Source organism: Rhineura floridana, chromosome 11 (genome assembly GCF_030035675.1).
Source record: "Rhineura floridana isolate rRhiFlo1 chromosome 11, rRhiFlo1.hap2, whole genome shotgun sequence".
Taxonomy (NCBI): Eukaryota; Metazoa; Chordata; class Lepidosauria; order Squamata; family Rhineuridae; genus Rhineura; species Rhineura floridana.
In genome coordinates, this window is record NC_084490.1 from 15,547,414 (window position 1) to 15,566,209 (window position 18,796).

General features: G+C 46.2%; 1 protein-coding gene across 3 annotated transcripts; it reads right to left on the minus strand.

Annotated features, from left to right (window-relative positions):
- Positions 1 to 5,122: 5,122 nt before the first annotated feature.
- On the minus strand, positions 5,123 to 17,869 carry LOC133367276 (zinc-binding protein A33-like). 3 transcript variants are annotated; one of them, XM_061591331.1, is made up of 6 exons: positions 17,606 to 17,869; positions 14,372 to 14,464; positions 12,242 to 12,478; positions 9,814 to 9,836; positions 8,259 to 8,305; positions 5,123 to 7,245 (listed from the first exon to the last, which is right to left on the minus strand). In XM_061591331.1, exons 3-6 carry the CDS (start codon positions 12,395 to 12,397, stop codon positions 6,698 to 6,700), a joined length of 774 nt encoding a protein of 257 aa, XP_061447315.1. In that variant the 5' UTR covers positions 12,398 to 12,478; positions 14,372 to 14,464; positions 17,606 to 17,869; the 3' UTR covers positions 5,123 to 6,697. The 3 variants fall into 3 exon arrangements, with proteins under 3 accessions (XP_061447315.1, XP_061447314.1, XP_061447313.1); XM_061591330.1 differs by lacking the exons at positions 14,372 to 14,464; positions 17,606 to 17,869 and adding an exon at positions 9,951 to 9,976 and having other exon boundaries at positions 12,242 to 12,326; XM_061591329.1 differs by lacking the exons at positions 8,259 to 8,305; positions 14,372 to 14,464; positions 17,606 to 17,869 and having other exon boundaries at positions 9,814 to 12,333.
- Between the last annotated feature and the right edge of the window lie 927 nt (positions 17,870 to 18,796).

Sequence of the window (18,796 nt, forward strand, 5' to 3'; positions counted from 1 at the left end):
CCATTGCTTTAGCACAGAGGTGCCAGGACCTAGGTCAACCTATTCGGCCCACCCTCCAAACTGGAACTTGTATTTAGTAACCAGATGTATAGGTGGTGGCATGGAGCTAAGAAGAAGAAAATATACTAGGGTGACACACACACATAGCCCTGAACTTCTGGTACTAAACTGAAAGCATACGGCATAGATTGAGCACGGATCACTCTACCCTCACATATCTACGGTGCCTATTTGGCTAGTATTGATTCCCACTTAGATGGCTACATTCAGCTAGATTTTAACATCATTGCTTTTAGATTTTAATGTTATTGTATTGATGTGTCATTTTGTGCTATTTTGCTTATTTTGTACATCGCCCAGAGTGACTGGTTAGCCAGCCAGATGGGTGACTAAGAAATCCAATAAATAAATAAATAAATGTTACCCAAAATGCCAGACTGTATTGGACCTGCAGTTACTCAGTGGTGATGAAAGGCATTCTGCACACGCTCAATGACATTCTTGTTTGAGTTGCTTTGCTGAACTTTTGCTCAATTGTTTTATTTGTTTATTTAAAATTAGATATTCCCCCCTATACAGCATAACTCTCTGGATGGTTTACAATCTTTCTAAAAGTACAAGCCAAAACTGAAAGAATAAAGACAATAAAATCTGATATAAATACGACAGCAGAAAAATCTAAAACAGGCACAGCAGGTGGAGAAATTCGGTTCAGTTCACATTTTAATGTGAATCTATCCAGTTTGTCCTTCCCACAATAATATGGAAACTGAAGCACAGCTGCCCTTCAGAATTTGCACTTCTGTCAATGTTGCACCGCAGTTCTCCACAATTATGTGTGCAAAAATGCTTATGTCTGTGAAAACATGCAAAAATGCATTCTATTGTGGACAATTGCTTGCAAAAGTGTGCATATTAGGCAAAATGTATACAAAAATGTATCTATTAGGAGAAATGTGAACTAAAATACCATTTTCAAAAGGACTTTAAAAAAAAAAATCAAAAACTGATGCAGAAATGTGGAGATTGGAAAAATGAGAAACTGGGAGAAACCAAAATAGACTAATTTGTCAATCGCTTATAGCAGCTAAAATGATTTTAAACCATCAAGGGAATAATTTGCTGCAAGAATTTACAAGCGCCATTACCCATTGTAATTACAAGGGTTTTAATCAAATCAATCCCATCTTAGAAACAGAGTCCAAGAATTGTCTATCTGTGAGCCGAAGCCCCCAGTTTCTTCCCAGAGAGAAAGATCTAAGCGTTTTGCCTCTTACCCAGTGAATCCTTCCTCTCTCGCCTGGAAGCAGAGCGGGGGGGGGGGGGGACAGGAGTCCTGCCTCTATAAAATCTACAGAGTTAAGAATACTGTATTTTAATCAATGGGTTACATTCAATCTATCACTAAGACTAAACTTCTGTAAGCGCAGATTCCTCCTTGTGCAACAGAACAATCTCCATCTCTTTTCCCCTGCACCCCCTAAATCTGTGCTGGGGGTTCCCCCAACCCTCCAAAGCTCTGGGCACATACTGGGGGAGGAGAGGGGGGAAATCATCTTGCACAAATGCTAATCCTTCTACCCGAGGACTGTCAGCTTCACCATATGACGCTGCTCGATAAAAGGAGCCAGGCCACTGGACCTTCTTGACCACCATCTCCTTGGACTAAAAACAGCTCTCCAGTATCTGAAAACTTTCCCACTCCTACTACCACAAAGCCATGGGGCCCCTCCAGACTAGGTGCAGAGCTTGGAAGTAATTCGTTACAAGTAACGAATTACTTGTAATTTATTACTTTTTTGAGTAACGAGTGGGTAACTTCATTACATTTTGCTGGTAATAGAACGAGTAGTAACTTCATTACTTTTGAGGAGTAATTGTAATGTTTCCAGCATTACTTTTGTGCATTACTTGGGGAGGGGGGAGCAGGGGAAGTCTTCTGCTCCTCTGATTTGTGAATAAAAATCATGTGCTTCAAATTGGGTTTCTGTGCAGCGTTGTTCTTCCTTCATGCTCTATGGGTGCTTAGGAGGCAACAAGGGAGGAGGTGGAGAGTGAGACGGGGTGGAGAAAACAATTGTTTAAAAATTGACAGGAGTGGAAGGAGAAAAGAGCTGGAGGCAATATATATATACAAAAATATGTGTGTTGGGGTATCATCATTGCTGGGGGTGAGGTGAGGGGATGTGAGATTCTGTTATGCCATTCTGTTAATCTCATAAGATAAAAAAAATATTCCACTACCCTCTGTGTGTGTGTGTTTATTTTTAATGTTGTTTTAGGCTACTTAGATGTGCAGCAGCCAAGGCCAGCACCTTGTACACAATTTTTTTAAAAAGCAAGTAACTAAAATGTAATTGTAGCAATTACTTTTGAGTAAAAGTAAATTAATCAGTTACTTTCAGAGCAATTGTAATTGTAACGGTAATTACTACTTTTGGGGGGCCATGTAACTGTAACTGCAATTTATTACTTTTTAAAAGTAATCTTCCAAGCTCTAGGTGTTATTTTGCCGGTGTATTCTGCTACATAATAACAGTGCATTAGTGGTGTATTTATACTGGACTGTCCACCCATCATTGTGCACAGTTGTTCTGTGACTGTGATGCTTCCTCAGGGTTACTGCATTATTGCCGTCTGGAAAGCACTCTTGGACTACAGCGCAACAAAAAACCCAGGAACATAACTGCAGGATTTCACAGGAAGTTGCAGGACATGCGCTGATAGGAAACGAAGCAGTCGGGGATGGGGCAGAAATTCAATTCAGTTAGCATTTAAAGCCTAATCTATCAAGTATGCACTTTCAGAAACAATATGAGAGCCGAAACACAGGCATCCTTAGAAATCTGCACTTCTCCAAATTTTGCGATGCAATTCCTCAACCAAACCGTGTTTGTAAAAATGCATAGATTGGGGGAAATGTGCATAAAAATGAAAATATGAGAGAAGATAGCATACAAAAATGCATCCTATTAGGAGAAATTGATTGCAAAAATGTGTACATTAGTCCAAACTGCATACGAAAATAGGTTTAGTAGAATTCACACTAGAATGCTGAAGAATTTTCATGACAATTTTTTTTAAAAAAAATCTCAAATTGCAGAACTGAATAGCAGATAAGAAATATGAGAAACTGAGAGGAGCGAAATTGACAGATATTTCCATTCCTAGAAGCAGCATGTCCACCCTAAAACTTCTGCAGATGCAAAAGGTATTGACAGCAGGATCAGATGTAACTGTCCAATTCCATCATGAGCACAAATATTCATGAATGCACAACAGCAGCAAGGATATTCAGAGGCCCATGAACTGAATATGCTGTGGATTGAAGTGGAAGATCTCCTGCACACAAGGCACGCTTTTTGCCACTGCTAGAAAGAAAGACACAGCATTTTCACCTTGGGAGACAAAACTGTATGTGAACCAGGGATACAAACTGAAAAGAAAAGGCATCTATATACATTTCTTTTCAATCAAATCTGACACACAAGAGAGCTCTGATTGTCCTGCATGGCAGTAAACCCATCCAGGCTGGGGAAGGATGAACTAGTCCATTATTCTGTTTACAGTGGTGAGCAGGGTGGAAAGCTCACAAGGAGGACACAGAGGCAATAGCCCACCTGCATTGTTTGTCCCTAGTCCATGGTCTTTAGAGGTAGACTGTGTCTCAAGTTGGAGGTTCCATTTAGCTACCAATAGCTGTGGATGAACCTAGCCGCATTCGTTTTGAATCCTGGTACTATCACTTGGTGATCCTGCTGCACTGATGGTAACTCTAGGGCAAATTTAACACGGCAAATTAAGTTTTTAAAATCAGCTTCTTGACACCAATCATTGCAGACTTGCAGACTCACTGGAGCATTTGCAAGACTTGCTGGAATGCCAAAGAAATTCATGCAGGCCAAACTATTAATCTCAAAATGGACTCCAGAGTGGAAGTTCTATTAAAGGAGGCAATTTGCCTAGCCTGTTGCTGTTTGGATGTTGTTGGATTTCAACTTCCTTCATCCCTGACCACCATTCTTGCTGGCTGGGACTAACGGGATTTGCCGTCCAACAACATCCGCAAGTCACCATATTGCAAAAACTATTTTATTTCTTTTCTTACATTTATATCCCACCTTTCTTTCATCAAAGGTGGCATACATGTGGTTCTCAGGTGGTCTCCCATCCAGGCACTGACCATACCCTGGGCCTGGTCTAACCACTCTCCAGGAAGATTTCTAAGCTGCACCCAAATACCGTCCATGTGGCATTGTTGCTATCTTTTTCTATACTGTGTGTTACATTTCCTATAAAATTCCATGTGAATCACTATCACACAGCTCTCAGCAGCAGTTGGACACTATCTCTGTGTTATAATGAACGTCAGAATTTATCAGAATTATTCCAGAAATCCGGGTGGAATAAGTCATTTTTGTGTCGACCATGCATCCAAACAAACGACACCCAAACGGACTCCTCGCAAAAGCAAACATAAATGTATCAGATCAGGGAACAACTGAACTAAAATGCTTTTTTAAAATGTGACCTGGTATAAAAATTAAGATAACACCTCCCTTAGAAACAGAGGCCTCCTACACTTACCTCTGAAAGCATGGCCCAACCTATCATCTGAACAAAGGCTTCCAGGTTGAGCAAATTGATGCTTTTCTACCATTACCTCACCCCCCCCACCCCTGAGGCCTCATCAGAAGAGTGACGCCCTCCCTTTCCCAGAAGCATCCAGAGGTAACTTGCCCCTTTGGGTGTAGCTCCTCCAGGTATCTGGCCCTCTTCCTCCCCGAGATGCTTTTCAATACAACTGTGTTGTTGGCAATTATTATCTGGGGATACCTTTTGCTGACAGGGAGAGAAAAGAACCTTCGCAGCCTCGAGAGAAGGGGTGGTAACCCATGTATTTCCAGATTACTGCACTCCATCTCCCATCAGCCAGCATGGCCAGTGGTCAGAGATAATGGGAGCTGTAGTCCAACATCTGGATAGGCCCCAGATTAGCCACTCCTACTCTAAAACTGCTGTTTCCTTTGGCAGAGAGTACACCATGGAGACACACACACACACAATGGATTAGGGAAAAAGACAACTGAAAAATTGAGTGTTTTTATAATGTATTGGTGTAGTAAGGTACAAGATAACATAGACCCATATATACTATTGGGAACTTTAAGATACCTGTAATTTTTTTTCCAGTTATGTAATGGAAATGTACCGTCGGTTTTAAAACTTGCCTATTTGTTTCTTTTTGTATTTCTCGGTATATTAGATTCTGCAAATAAATAAAATTTAAAAAAAGAGATGCAGTGTGTGTGTGTCAGAGAGAGATCCAACATCAGTCATATTCATGTCAGACCCACTGAAATCAATAGACTTAATTTACTTAAGTGTATTCATTCCAATGGATCTACTTAGAGCATGAATGGCACTAGATACTGCCCTGTATCTTACAAATCAACACGTATGTTCTTCTAAACACAATCTTTAAAAACCTGGTCACTTATTTTAATAAAAATCTATAAGAAGTGCTCATCACATATTATAAATCAATACTCTGAGTCAAATTTAGTGCAACAGCATAAGTATATAACGATCTGTATTGAAAGTAGCCTTCTCCAACTGGGTGCCATCCAGATGTTTTGGACTACAACTCCCATCAGCTCCAGCCACCACAGCTATATCGGCTTGGGACAATGGAAACTGTAGTACCAAACATCTGGAGGGTACCAGGTCGAGGAAGGGTGATTTAGAGGGAGGTTGCAGCAAAAGGTACTGGCCATTGTAGGGAAATAGCAGCCACTGCCGGCAGCCCTGATCTCAGGGGGAAATCAGTACATAACATGGAATCATAGAATGGTAGAGTTGGAAGGGGCCTATAAGGCCATCAAGTCCAACCCCCTGCTCAATGCAGGAATCCAAATACATACCCCAGAGTCAGCAGAGACTCGTCCATTAGGGCAAATGGGGCACTGTCCAACCTCCCGCCTGCCTGCCTTCTTGCTCATAACTAGCACAGGAAGTGGTACTGCCTGTCCACTTCCTCCTCCTTAGTCTCAGTGCTGCCCTCATAGAACTCAGCAGGAAGGCGGAAACAGAACTAGAATTAGTTGCCTCTGCCTGTCATTGGCTCCGGCTCTGCCAATCATTGCCTTTGGCTCCACCTACTGTTGGCCTCCCTGCCTTGCACATTACCAGTCCCAATGGACACCAGCCACCCACTGCCCAGAGTACAAAAAAATTCAGGAATGCTGCAGGTTGTTTCTGCAAGTATTTGTGAAAATGGAAATGGACTGCCTTCAAGTCAACTTATGGCGACCATATGAATAGGGTTTTCATGGTAAGCAGTATTCAGAGGTGGTTTTACCATTGCCTTCCTCTGAGGCTGAGAGGCAGTGACTGGCCCAACATCACCCAGTGAGCTTCATGGCGGTGTGGGGATTCGAACCCTGGTCTCCTGGGTCATAGTCCAACACCTTAGCCACTACACTACACACAAGCTCTTATTATACATTTATCCCCACTCTTTCGTTGGAAAGCTCAGAGCAGCCTAGCATGGGGCTCCAATGGTTTCCCATCCAGGCATCAGGAGATCCAGATCCACTCTGCTTCAACAACTCAGCACAAAGTAGGAGTCTTAGACTGTTTACAAGGGGAAAAGAGTCAAGGCAGGGCTTGGTGGGACTTTGAGGTACAGCCCTTGCTATGCCCGTGGGGGTATGAGGCGGAGGGGTTCACCATTGAGTCCATCTTTGTTGACTCCAGGGCTAAACATGGGGTAGAGGCACTCAGAGAAGACATCTGAAAAGGTGAAGATGTGGGCCATGGTGTCAGCGTCATAGGAGACCTGTCCCCCTTCATAATCCAGGTAGACCCCTACTTTCTGTGGCTTGCTCTTGGGGAGCAGCTGCTGGGAGGGAGAGTCAAGGGCCTTGTATTCACTGCCATTCCGCAGCCAGATGGCCCAGAATCCATTGCTGGGCTTGACGGTCACTTTGGCCTCCTTCCTGTTGACCGACTCCTGGGCCACGCCAATGTCCCAGCTGGTTTTATCACCCACCTCCACTTCCCAGTAATGGCGTCCCGAGGTAAAGCCCTGGGCACCCAGTACACACACAGACTTGCTGAATCTCTCCGGCCCATCAGGGACCTCCTCCTCAGGGCAGTCTTCTAGACGGACACTGTCAAGGTCCTTGGAGAGCACAAGGTTGGGGTGGTTAGTGGCAGGGTCCAAGGTGATACGGCAGGGAGCTATTGGGAGAAGACCAGCATAGCAGTTACTGACATGTTACCTACATTAGCTATGGAGCTGGATCCCCTCCTGCATGGGTCAAAAGATACATTGAGACAAGCCTCTGTATGTAGTGTGGGATCACAGGAAAAGTCTCCTGCCAAGGCACTGTGGTGGAAGAACTTTCAAAAGGGCTGGCTGGATCAGTAGAACAGTTCTCAGTAAAGGACATTTCCCATGAAGATTTGCCTAATGCACTTTGTGACAATGCTCAGGGTAACTGACAGCTGACTGACCAAACTCTTTGCAAATGGCTGACTACCTTGCAAAAGGCCTGACCTGTGTTACAAAGTGCAAAGCTTTAAGCCAGCAAGTTCATCTCCAACAGCTTCAGTTTGTCAATAACAAATGTTCAGGATTGTAACAGAAGAAACCAATTATAGAAAAGACTGACATTTTTTTAAAATCTTACCCTTCATCCAAAGAACTAAGGGTAGCTTATGTGGCTCCCACGCGCACAACCCTGTGTGCTTTGTCCTCATAACCCTGTGAGGTTGGTTAGCCTTAGGGCCAGTAACTGGCTGAACCTAGTGCTTTGCAGCCAAATTGAGATTTTGAAGCTGGGCATCCCTGGGCCAGTCCAATACTCTCACCCAACTGGTGTTCTCCAGATGCTGTCAGACTATAGCTCCCATCTTCCCTGACCACTGGCCATTGACCACTCTAGCTGGGGCTGATGGGAGCTGTTGGCCAAAACATCTGGAGGTACCACGCTGGGTAAGGCTGCTCTAGTTACTACACCATGTTGGCTCTCTGTATGAAACAGCTGAAATCAGCCAAACAAGCAGACAGCCTCTTGCTCCAAGTGGGAGAGTTGGCATATTCAGCCAATGTATCACAGAACATTTGACACTAAGTTGTTGTGCCAGTAAATTCTCACAGTTCTGATACTTGCAAGGTCTGAGAGCTGGCAGCATCTCTCTCCACACCATGTACTGAATAAGCCCCTTAAACTGGCCCAGGTTGAACTCACGGGAGACTACAGGCAGTGTGGATCCTTTTTCATCACTGTAGCAGTATCTGCATGGACAGAAAGGCCATAAAATCTTCACGGTCAACAAAGCACATATGTTTACACATGCCATAACCTGTTCTTTATCTCCATCTAGTGGCCAGATCTGAAAGTGCTGCTGTTTATAATGCTCCTTTTGCCCCTAGCTGTTCTGTTTATTTACTAGCCTTTCTAAACAGAGCAATGAGTCCAGTCGTATAACTCAATGGGATTATTTAAAGGAGGGTGTAGCAGTTACTGTGGATTAACTGATCAGTGCTATATTCAGGATCTAGCAGGGCACAAGCTCTGGCTGGGGGTCAAAATCATGACTGGAAGATGAGCAGAATTACAAAAACAGAATACTGATCACAACGGTGATGACAAGATAGACACCCATAATTCATAGGAACGTGGCATCAGCTTTTATGATATCCAGGCACAAAACAGGATTTAGGGCCAAATTAGACACAGTGGTGCCATTCCTGATTTGCTCCAGTTAAGTTTGACTAGTATCTCAAAACATTTCACCCAATTTGCTACTCTTTCGTGGATCCTGGTCACAAAAGGAGGGCCAAGTGAATGCTGGGAAGTCTCCACAGACCTAAATCCCTCCAATGATTCTCAAGCACAGGAAATGGCCCTAGAGCCAAAGGGTACAAGTCGTCCCAGCCAGAGACTTTGCTAGGTACGTACAATACTCTGGTGCAGACCCATGACGCAAATTAGTATAAAATTTGCATGTGCTAATTTATATGTATAGATGCAAACTTATCGGGCGGGTGAACACAAACTCTGGCTCTTGCTGTCAGGACTGACTCTGAGCTATGGAGTATTACCGATATTTTCTGGGCCACTACACTCTACGTGAATTGGGCCCTCCGCCGCACCCGAAATCTGTTGGCAGGAACTGCTGCTTACGTGCATATTAAAACTAAAACATCAGAGCAAATTAAGATGATGGCTAGCTGGGGTTCCAGTTCCACCCTGTAAACCTGAGGAACCCAATGTGCTCCCTGTGGACACCCCCATTCATGCACACCAAGCTCCCCTCGTCCTTCCCATTTCTTTTTCATTGTAGTTTTCGGCTCTGTGTGTGCATGCTTTTGTGGGGACTGTTTGGTTGACCGGTTGGAGAGGGAGCTCTTGTTTCAGGGGAATATTGCTCGCTTTTTTGTCTGGGTTTTGTTTGGTGGGGAATATAGCTGTTTCATCTGCTTTGGGGGAGATTCTGCCCTTCACCATTTTTTGTTTTTCTGTGAAATGGGTATTCTGTGCTGCCCACAACAGTTTAAGATTTCCAGATGTGTCCCTAGGCCCCAAACGCTTGAAGAGCCCTATAAGCAATGTTTGTTTTTTATTTGTTAAAACGTGGATGGTGGGGAGGAAGATCCGGGATCTCATGCAAAAGACCCTGGGCTACCTTCTAACGTCGTTGGTGGTCCCGACTCCAGCTACGTCTCCACATGAAGCAAAGTAAATGTGTGTTTGTCAAGGGAGCAAAGAAACAGGAGGTTCAATTATAAGGTCTACTCACTTCTCTGTGAAGGCCTTGATGCCCTGCAAAAGGGGGGGGGAAACAGAAATTTAAGGAGAAAGACTGGCAGTTCAGAATACTTTCCTGTCCTGGCTTCCATGGAAGCTCCGTAAAACTGTGCAACCAAAATTAGTTACCTTCATTATCGGTTTTCTATCCATCTCTTCCTCCCGTAAGAGCCCAAAGTGACACACAGCAATCACAAAAAACAATCATAGTAAAACCATTGTTAAAACAGTGATTAAAACCTATATCAAAACTCAAAAAGCGTGAAGTAGCAGACACAGTAAATGCAGCAGTACTTGAGCTGATGGACTTCTTGCTCCATCTATATACCAAAGGCTTGAAAATGAATAAATAAATCTATCTTCAAGTGTCACTTAAAAGTTGACTGTGAGGGGGGACAGACAGTCACATTTCCCTAGAGCAGAGAGTTACATAAGTGGGGCAACACCACAGTGAAGGCCCTGCCTCCCATCACCACCCCCACCTGTCGAGACCATGAGCAGGGCCTCCCCTGTCAGTCACAAAAAATGGGTCAGCCCATATTGGGAGAGGCACTCCTTTAACTTCTTGGGTCCCAAGCTTTTGTAAAACTGGTTGTAATATCCCAGCCAAAGTCTATTGCAGGGTGGGGAACCTTAGGCCCCAGGGCCAAATATAGCTCTCCACGTCTCTCTGCTGGGCCCTTGGAACTCTCCCCAGGCTACACACCCTCCTGAGCCCCTCCCCTCACCAGCCACAGTTTAATGGAAGCAAGCAATGCAATTGCCTGTCACAGGTGGCGCCAACTGACCCACTCCAAACGATAACTGGTATTTTGTTTTGGGGGTTTTTTTGCAGCTAGATCATATAAGCTGAGGTAATCATGGTTAGATGGTGACCTCCTGTAGCCTAGGACTTCCTGAGCAAGGGAATTCTCTTGTGAGCTTCCTTGCATTTTGTTTTAATACCACTGCGTTTCATTTCCCCATATTTGGACTGCCTTCAAGTCGATCTCGACTTATGGAGACCCTGTGAATAGGGTTTTCATGGTAAGCGGTATTCAGAGGGGGTTTACCATTGCCTCCCTCTGAGACTGAGAGGCAGCGACAGGCCCATTGAGCTTCATGGCTGTGTGGGGATTTGAACCCTGGTCTCCCAGGTCAAAGTCCAATACCTTAACCGCTACACCACACTTGGCTCTCTTCCTCATATTTAATACTTTTTAAATTGCTTCTGTTACTTTCAGCAACCCAGTGCTCGGATTGTTACAGGTCATTCTGACATTTAATCCCTTCCTCTCTAAAATTAGTTGCAGTTCTTCCAAACTTTGCATCACTTCTCCACATCTTCATTTGAATCCTTTATGGAGTCAATACCCATTTCAGGTCCCCTACAGTTGGTCATACTGATAGGCTTTCCCTTTAGTCAAGAGTGGGGAACTTCTTTGGTTCTGGGGACCAATTCTCTGTCAGACCCCATCCCGCAAACCAACTTTGGCAGGTGAGTAGAGCAACCCACCTGTCATGTCAGATGATTGACAGGTGGGTTGTCCCACCCACCTGTCAAAATCCCTCGTGTGGGGTTCCCAAGCTTGGGAGCCACGGGGCAAGGGGTGTTGCCAGCCCTATGCTTTCCAAGCCTCCTTTCACTGCTCCTAGGTTGAAAGTCACAGCGCAGGGCGGCTTCAGAGAGCAGCCCCGGGAGAGAGAAGCCATTTCCACTGAATGGAAACAGCTTCCCCTTCCTTGAGCAAAGCACACTCATCACTTTAAGCTCCCAATTGTTCCTTTGAAGCACCGCCCTTACCCACCCCACACCTGACTTCATGTGTAACTTCAGGTGTCGACAGGGTTGTAGTCATCCAGGGCCCAGGGGGTCTTAGACCCCTTACATTTTGGGGAGCAGGGTCCCATCAGGTGTCTCCAGCATCCTAGGAGCCAATCAGCAAGAAAGGGGAGTGTGTGAGCCACTGAGAAGAGTCTTCTAACCTGCTTCATTGTCCTTTCTTGCTAATTGAAGCCCATCAAAGAAGACGCTTCTCAGTAGTTAACATTCTCCCCTTTCATGCTGATTGGCTCCTAGGGACGTCTGTTGTTGTGGGAGAAGGCGTAAACAAGGATCTGACTCTCAAGCCAGCAGGAAAAAAGGGGGGGGGTGGCTGTGATTATCATGGAGGGACCCTGCACTTCTGCATTTGCCACTACACTATTGGGTGTAGAGCGGGTGGGTGTGGTTTCCCCAAAATGGCCTCACAGGCCAAGTTTGGCCTGTGGGCCACAGGTTCCCCTATGATGGGTAATGATAAGCAAACAGATACAAACTTATTTCATTTATATAATGTATGCAGGATGTGGAGTGCCTTGGGAGAAATTTGGGGACAATCCTGCATGCAGCCCAGAGCTGGACTGGAAGGCCCCATAGATTCATTCAGAGATGCACCGACCTTAAGGAAGGTTTCAGGGTCCTGCTGCTCCTCAAGGCGAGCCTGGATCTTAGCCACTTGCTCCTCAGCCAAGCGGGTTTGCTCTTGCCCGCTGCGCTGGTTCCTTTCTAGTTCGCTAAGGAGGAGTTCTTCCTCCCGCCGGATCTCCCTCCTCATTGCCGCCTCTTTCTCCTGGAGCCACTGGTGAAGCTCAATGAACTGGGTTGAAAGGTGCTGCTCCAGTCGGGGTCGTTGGGCCTTCGAAGGAAATGACAACAACAGAGACACAAAAAGAATGTGTGAATGCACCCCGGCCCTGATCTGGCAACCCTGATCTGGAGAACAAGGACTTCCTGGTTATATTTGTCCAACTGAGGAACATGCCACATGCATAACATGGTTTGCCTCCAATGTAACAGCCCCACTGGATCAGGCCAGTGGCCCATCTAGTCCAGCTTCAGGTCAAAACCCCATCACATTCCAGCATCCTGTCCCCACAGTGGTCAACCAGTTACCTGTAGGAAGCTCACAAGCATAACCTGAGCACCACAGCAACTCTGTCCACATGCGATCCTTTGTTGTTGTTATGTGCCTTCAAGCTGACTATGACTTATGGCGACCCTATGACAACTGGTATCCAGAGGCCTACTGCCTCCAACAGTGAAGAAAGAGTGTAGCCATCATGGCTAGGACCCATTGGTAGCCTCACCCTCCGTGAATGTGTCTAAACCTCTTTTGAAGCCATCCAGGTCGGCGGCCATCGCTACATCATCATGGGCTGAATGAGACCCAGCTCACTCAGCCCGGATCCCTCAGAGGTCCTCAGTGGGAGCTGTTGCCCAGCAACATTAACTGCCGCCATCATGGGCTGAGTGGGTCCCTGGCCTCAGAGGACCCCAGTGGGTCTTGCTGCCTAGTAGGCAGAGGTCAAAGGGCAACACCAGAGAAGACCAAGGATAAGGGCAGGAAATGCCCCCTGCGTTATCCTGGCACCAGAGGAGCACCATGTTATTTCTGTGCTTGATACTAGACTTAACAATAACAATAAAATTTATTACGGTCAAAGACCAGCATATAAATACACAACATTAGGACAATAGGGTATAATTAAAATTCAAACATCCACCAGACTTGAATTTCATTTTTAACATGAGAGTCTTTTGCAAGCTGCTTTGGGAGCTGCCCAAGGCTGTAGAGCAGGAGATCAGTACTCTAAATAAACAAGGCTGCAATCCTAACCCCACTTCCCTGGGAGTAAGCCCCAATGAATTCAATAGGACTTACTTCTGATTAGACATTGTAAGTAAGGAATGGCAGGCTATGGAGAGGCACAAAAGCCAGTAAAAAAAAATGCTGTCTGAAGCCGCAAGTGTGCCGTAAACAGTACATTCAGAGGCAAATACCGGTAGGTGAGAGGCTATTTTTGGTGACAAGACAGCAGCCATCCACTATGATCCCGAATTAGAAGGATATACAGGGTTGCTTTTACTCAGTTTAGAAGAAGAAGCAGGGTTAAACATGCATTTTTTAAAAGTCTCCTTATTAGGGTTGCCAGGTTCCTGGCCTGAGACTGATCCTGTATCTTTAGGAGAAGAGAAAGTCAGCCAAGTGCAGGTGTTCCTGCAACCCTGTAATGGGAAAAACCACAAGGTGGAATCGTCCCTTTCCCCTGTGACTTTTAAAGAAACAGAAGACCTCTTCGTTGCCAGGCCCGGCCTCCAAGAGGTCTTCTGTATCTTTAAAAGTTGTGCAGAGGGAAGGGAGAATTCCACCTTGTGGTTTTTCCCATTACATTGTTGGAAGAACACCTGCACTTGGCTGACTTTCTCTTCTCCTAAAGATACAGGATCAGTCTCAGCCCAGGAACCTGGCAACCCTACTGCTTATATAGTTTGGCTCCCACATCCACCCCATAAATTTAAAGCACTGTAACAGCCATGGCTTCTCCCAAAGAATCCTGTAGTTTGTTAAGGGTGCTGGGAACTGGAGCTCTGTGAGAGGTCTCCTAACAACACTCAGCCCCTTTAACAACCGACAGCATCCAGGATTCTTGGGGGGAAGCCATGGCTGTTAACATGGCTATAAGAACACTTTAAATATCTGATGTGGACAGAATGATAGAGAAAGGAAAGGAAAGAGGTTTGGGCTTACTGAGATTTCTTGAAACTTCTGGGCGCTCTGCTCTTGCAGCAATTTTGCTGCCTGGGCTCTGGATTCCAGTGTTGTCTGAGCAGCTATTAAGACCTTCTGGAAGAAAACACACAGTCATCACAAAGTATGAACACAAAATGGTAACGTTGATTTATTTGCCACTGGGGCTCATCTAAGGTTGCCAATTAACCCCAACAATAAATGGCCATGTGGGCAATTGCCAGAAAAGCAAGGGACAACTCCAGTCCCCCTTACCAGGCATTAGAATTAAGGTTGCCAGGTTCAAGGCCTGAGACTGATCCTGTATCTTTAGGAGAAGAGAAAGTCAGCCAAGTGTAGGTGTTCCTGCAACCCTGTAATGGGGAAAACCACAAAGTGGAATGCTTCCTTCCTCCTACACAACTTTTAAAGATACAAAAGACCTCTTGGAGGCTGGGTCTGGCAACCAAGCGGTCTTCTGTGTCTTTAAAAGTTGTGCAGGGGGAAAGGAGAATTCCACCGTGTGATTTTTCTCATTACAGTATTGCAAGAACACCTGCACTTGGCTGACTGTCTCTTCTCCTAAACATACAGGATCAGTCTCAGGCCCTGAACCTGGCAACCCTAATTAGAGTAGACACCATGTTTGTGCTGGGCTCCACCCCCGCCAGACATGGATAGGGTCCACACTAGGTACCACTTCCTGGTATCCAGTGAGGGCTGGTCCATTCGGGCTAGCAGGGCACTGTCCCACCAATCTCAGTCTGCTCTCAGGGGTGGCCTTGACCTTCAGCTTCCTCTTCCTCATCTCAGTACTGCCCTTGTACAACTCAGCAGGGAGGAGATTAAAACTAAAATTAGTTGGCTCTGCTTGTCATTGGCTCTTTCTGTCATTGGCCCACCTACTGTTGGGCTCCCTGCCTTCCACCCTACCAGTGCCAATGGGCACCAGTCATCACTGCTGGTGCCCCATATTAGGCAACCCTACTTTGCATTACAAGAAGTACGTTTGAAGTTCTGCATGAGAAGGTCTCCCTCTCACATTCAATATGGAGCCCAGTTGCCCCCCAGCTGGCAGTTGTGGACAAAGAAAGGGCTGGCTTGTGCAGCTGTGGCAAGCTGAGCAGGCCCTAGCCAGCTGGTGAGGACTAGCCTCAGAGGGAGGCAATGGTAAACCCCCTCTGAATACCGCTTACCATGAAAACCCTGAGCATAGGGTAGCCATAAGTCAGGATTGACTTGAAGGCAGTCCATTTCCATTTCATTATCTTTCTCCAGATCAGGACTAGGGAACCTTTGGCCCTCCAGATGTTGTTGGACTCCAGTTCCCATCAGCCCCAGCCAGGATGGCCAATGATCAGGGACAAAGGAGTGCTGTGGTCCAGAAGCATCTGGATGGCCACAGTTTCCTCAGCCCTGCTCTAGATGGAACCACCCTAGGACCTTACAGTGAAGGGCAGGTAAAAAATATAATAATGAAAATAACAACAACAGTGCCCCCAGAGTCTAAAATTATCTGACTGCACCACTGATGGCAGAAGAGACAGTAACCCAATAAGCACTTAAGATTAGCCCTTCTAGACTAGGCCAAGAGTCCATTTAGTCCAACATCCTGTTTCCTCGAGCATCTATGCGGATGCTTCTCGAAAGCCCACCAGGAAGTTGAAGGCAGTAGCCTCTCCTGTTGTAGCCCCCCGTTAACTGGTCTCAGTGGCATACTGTCTTTGAACCTGGAAGTTCATCATCATCATACCTAGCAGCCATCTTCCTTGAATTTGTCTAAAGACATCTAAGCTCACAGCCTTCACATCACATTGTCTCTGGGAACACCTTACTGGTTACTTCGATCCTCAGGAGGGGCTCTCCTAGAAGTGCCGTCTGCCCCCAAGGTTCATCTTATGTCCACTAAGACCAGGGCCTTTAGGGTGGTAGCACCTGCACTTCCAATGAACAGCAGGTAGGCACCTCAGTATTAGCATGTAGGCACCAGCTTAAAACTCATCTGTCCATCCAGGTTTTCCCTGAGAACTAATCTAGTAGGTTGATGTAATAATCTGACCTACTGAGTGGCAATAATATTTTGTATTTGTTTTATTAATGTTAATCATTGATTTGGCTGTTCAATGCCGTGATTTTTCCCCTTAATATCAGCAGTATAGTAGGGTGTGGGGTTTTTTGCAAATAAATGGAGCAGTGAATTCCATACATTAATTGTGTGCTCATTAGTACTCTCCACTCATTTGTCCCAAATCTACTGCTAATTGGTTCCATTGGGGGCCATCCCAAGATCTAATACAGCCTTCCTCAACCTGGTGCCCTCCTAATGCATTGGACTACAACTCCCATCATCTCCAGCTATAACAGCAATGCTGGCTGGGGCTCACAGGAGCTGTAGTTCAAAACATCTGGAGGGCACCAGGTTAGGGAAAGATGATCTAGTATTTTGACTGAACACCCCCCTAGCCTTGTTGACTAGCAACTGAGGCTGCATTCACACTATACATTTGAAGCACATTTCTCCCTCCCAAAAAATCCCGGGAACTCTAGTTGAGGCTCCTGGGAATTGCAGCTTTGCGAGCAGCATTGCTATATCCAAAAAGATCACACACAACTTAAGAGCAGAGCTTGGAAAAGTTCCTTTTTTGAACTACAACTCCCATCAGCCCCAGCCAGCATGGCCACTGGATTAGGCTGATGGGAGTTGTAGTTCAAAAAAGGAACTTTTCCAAGCTCTGCTTAAGAGTCATACAAGGCAAAACACAACCACGAACCTTCTATGCAGCTTGGTGGAGTTTTATTTCATACATCAGTTCTAATAATATACAACATTGATTTTCAACAGTCTGGATGGAAATTTGGATCTCATGACATCGTCTCTGTTTTTATGTGCTTTAGTTTTATATTCATAGATGTGTTTTAATCACATCATCCCTTTTATTTCCTTTTCTTTGCCTTTGGAGTGTGTTCCATGATATTCCCCAGAACTGTTGAACTGTTAAATTGTTATTTTTTAAAAAAAAATCTAGTTCTTTATTTAGCTGCTTTTTGTTTGTTTTGTTGGTTTCCTGACTTGTCTGTATTATATTCAAACACCAACACCACCCAAAATTGGGGGGGGGGTGTAGCTCTGTGAGGAGGGAACTACAACGCCCAGGAATCTAGTAAAACACATTCCCAGGAATTCCCAGGAATGTGCCTCAAACGGATGGCGTGTAGGCAGCCCAAGTCCTAAGTAACGCGGCGCCCCCTACTGACCTTGTAGTGCTCCACAGCCTCCTCCAGAGGGCGGCACTGGTGGCCCCAGTGATCGGACTGCAACGCCCACACCAGGCAGCCGTCCTCGGCGCAGAAGAGTCGGTCCTCCCGAATCTCCTCGTCGGCTTTGGCGTCCTCATCGCTGGCGTGAGCCGAGAGGGACTCCAGGGCCTTCCGCGCCAGCTGGCCCAGCGCTCGGTTGGCCGTGAATTTGCCCCCCGGGATCTCCCGCCGACACTCCGGGCACGTGGGGTGCGGCGACGGCGCCTCCGACGGCGGGTATCTCTGCCCAATAACGGGCAATGCAGGCCTGGCAGAAGTTGTGCCCGCATTCCAACATCACGGGATCCCGGAAGAGCTCCAGGCAGATGGAGCAACGCAGGTCCTCTGCGAAATGCTCCACTCCCGTCGGGGCCGCCATGAAGAAGGAGCTGGCGAGGGCGCACCCCGAGCCTCGGGTCTTCCCCCTAACCCTCTTCTCTGCCTTTCTCCCTTTACGGTATTCAGGCAGACCACCTTTTCTCCGCTGTTTATTCTGTTTTTAATTTCTCCCAATCAATCAAACGCTTTCCTGTCTGTGTCGCGCTCTCTACTCTTGATAAGCTACCTTTGCTCATTCGCTCGAGGGCGCGTTCTCTCTCTATCTCTCTCAAATCTTTCTTTTTCCTGCTTCACCGAGTTTCCTTTTTCTCTGGCCTTCTCCCCTCCCTCTGTGCTCGCCTCTGCTCTCCTGCACCGGCCCAGCCAGTACAAGTCTCAACAGAGTCGTCTGAAGGGATTCTCCAGCTAGATGAAGGGTCTCCGACTTGGAACCGCCGGCGGTGCTGCCGCTGTCAAATCTTAATCTTCCTTCGAGGACCCGCCCGGCCTCATCTCCCCTTCCTTATGCCCTCCTCTTCAGTATAAACATCCAGATGCCTCAGCCCTGCCAGCCCAAGGAACTGAATAACCTGCCACCTCCCGAGCGCTCAGATCTTTTTTTTTTTTTTAAACGGACTGAAGAAACATTTGGCAAACTCGACGGCATCAAACAGGGTCCGAGCCAGAAAAGAAAACAGGAGAGTGTTTGGGAGGGGCTGGGAAGAGGGACTCCTAGGGGTCTCTTCCAGACCTGCCAAAGAATAGGGTGGAGTGAGAGCAGGGCAGTGAACATACCGCTTGGAAGGGGCAGAATCCTATGAGTAAGAGAGG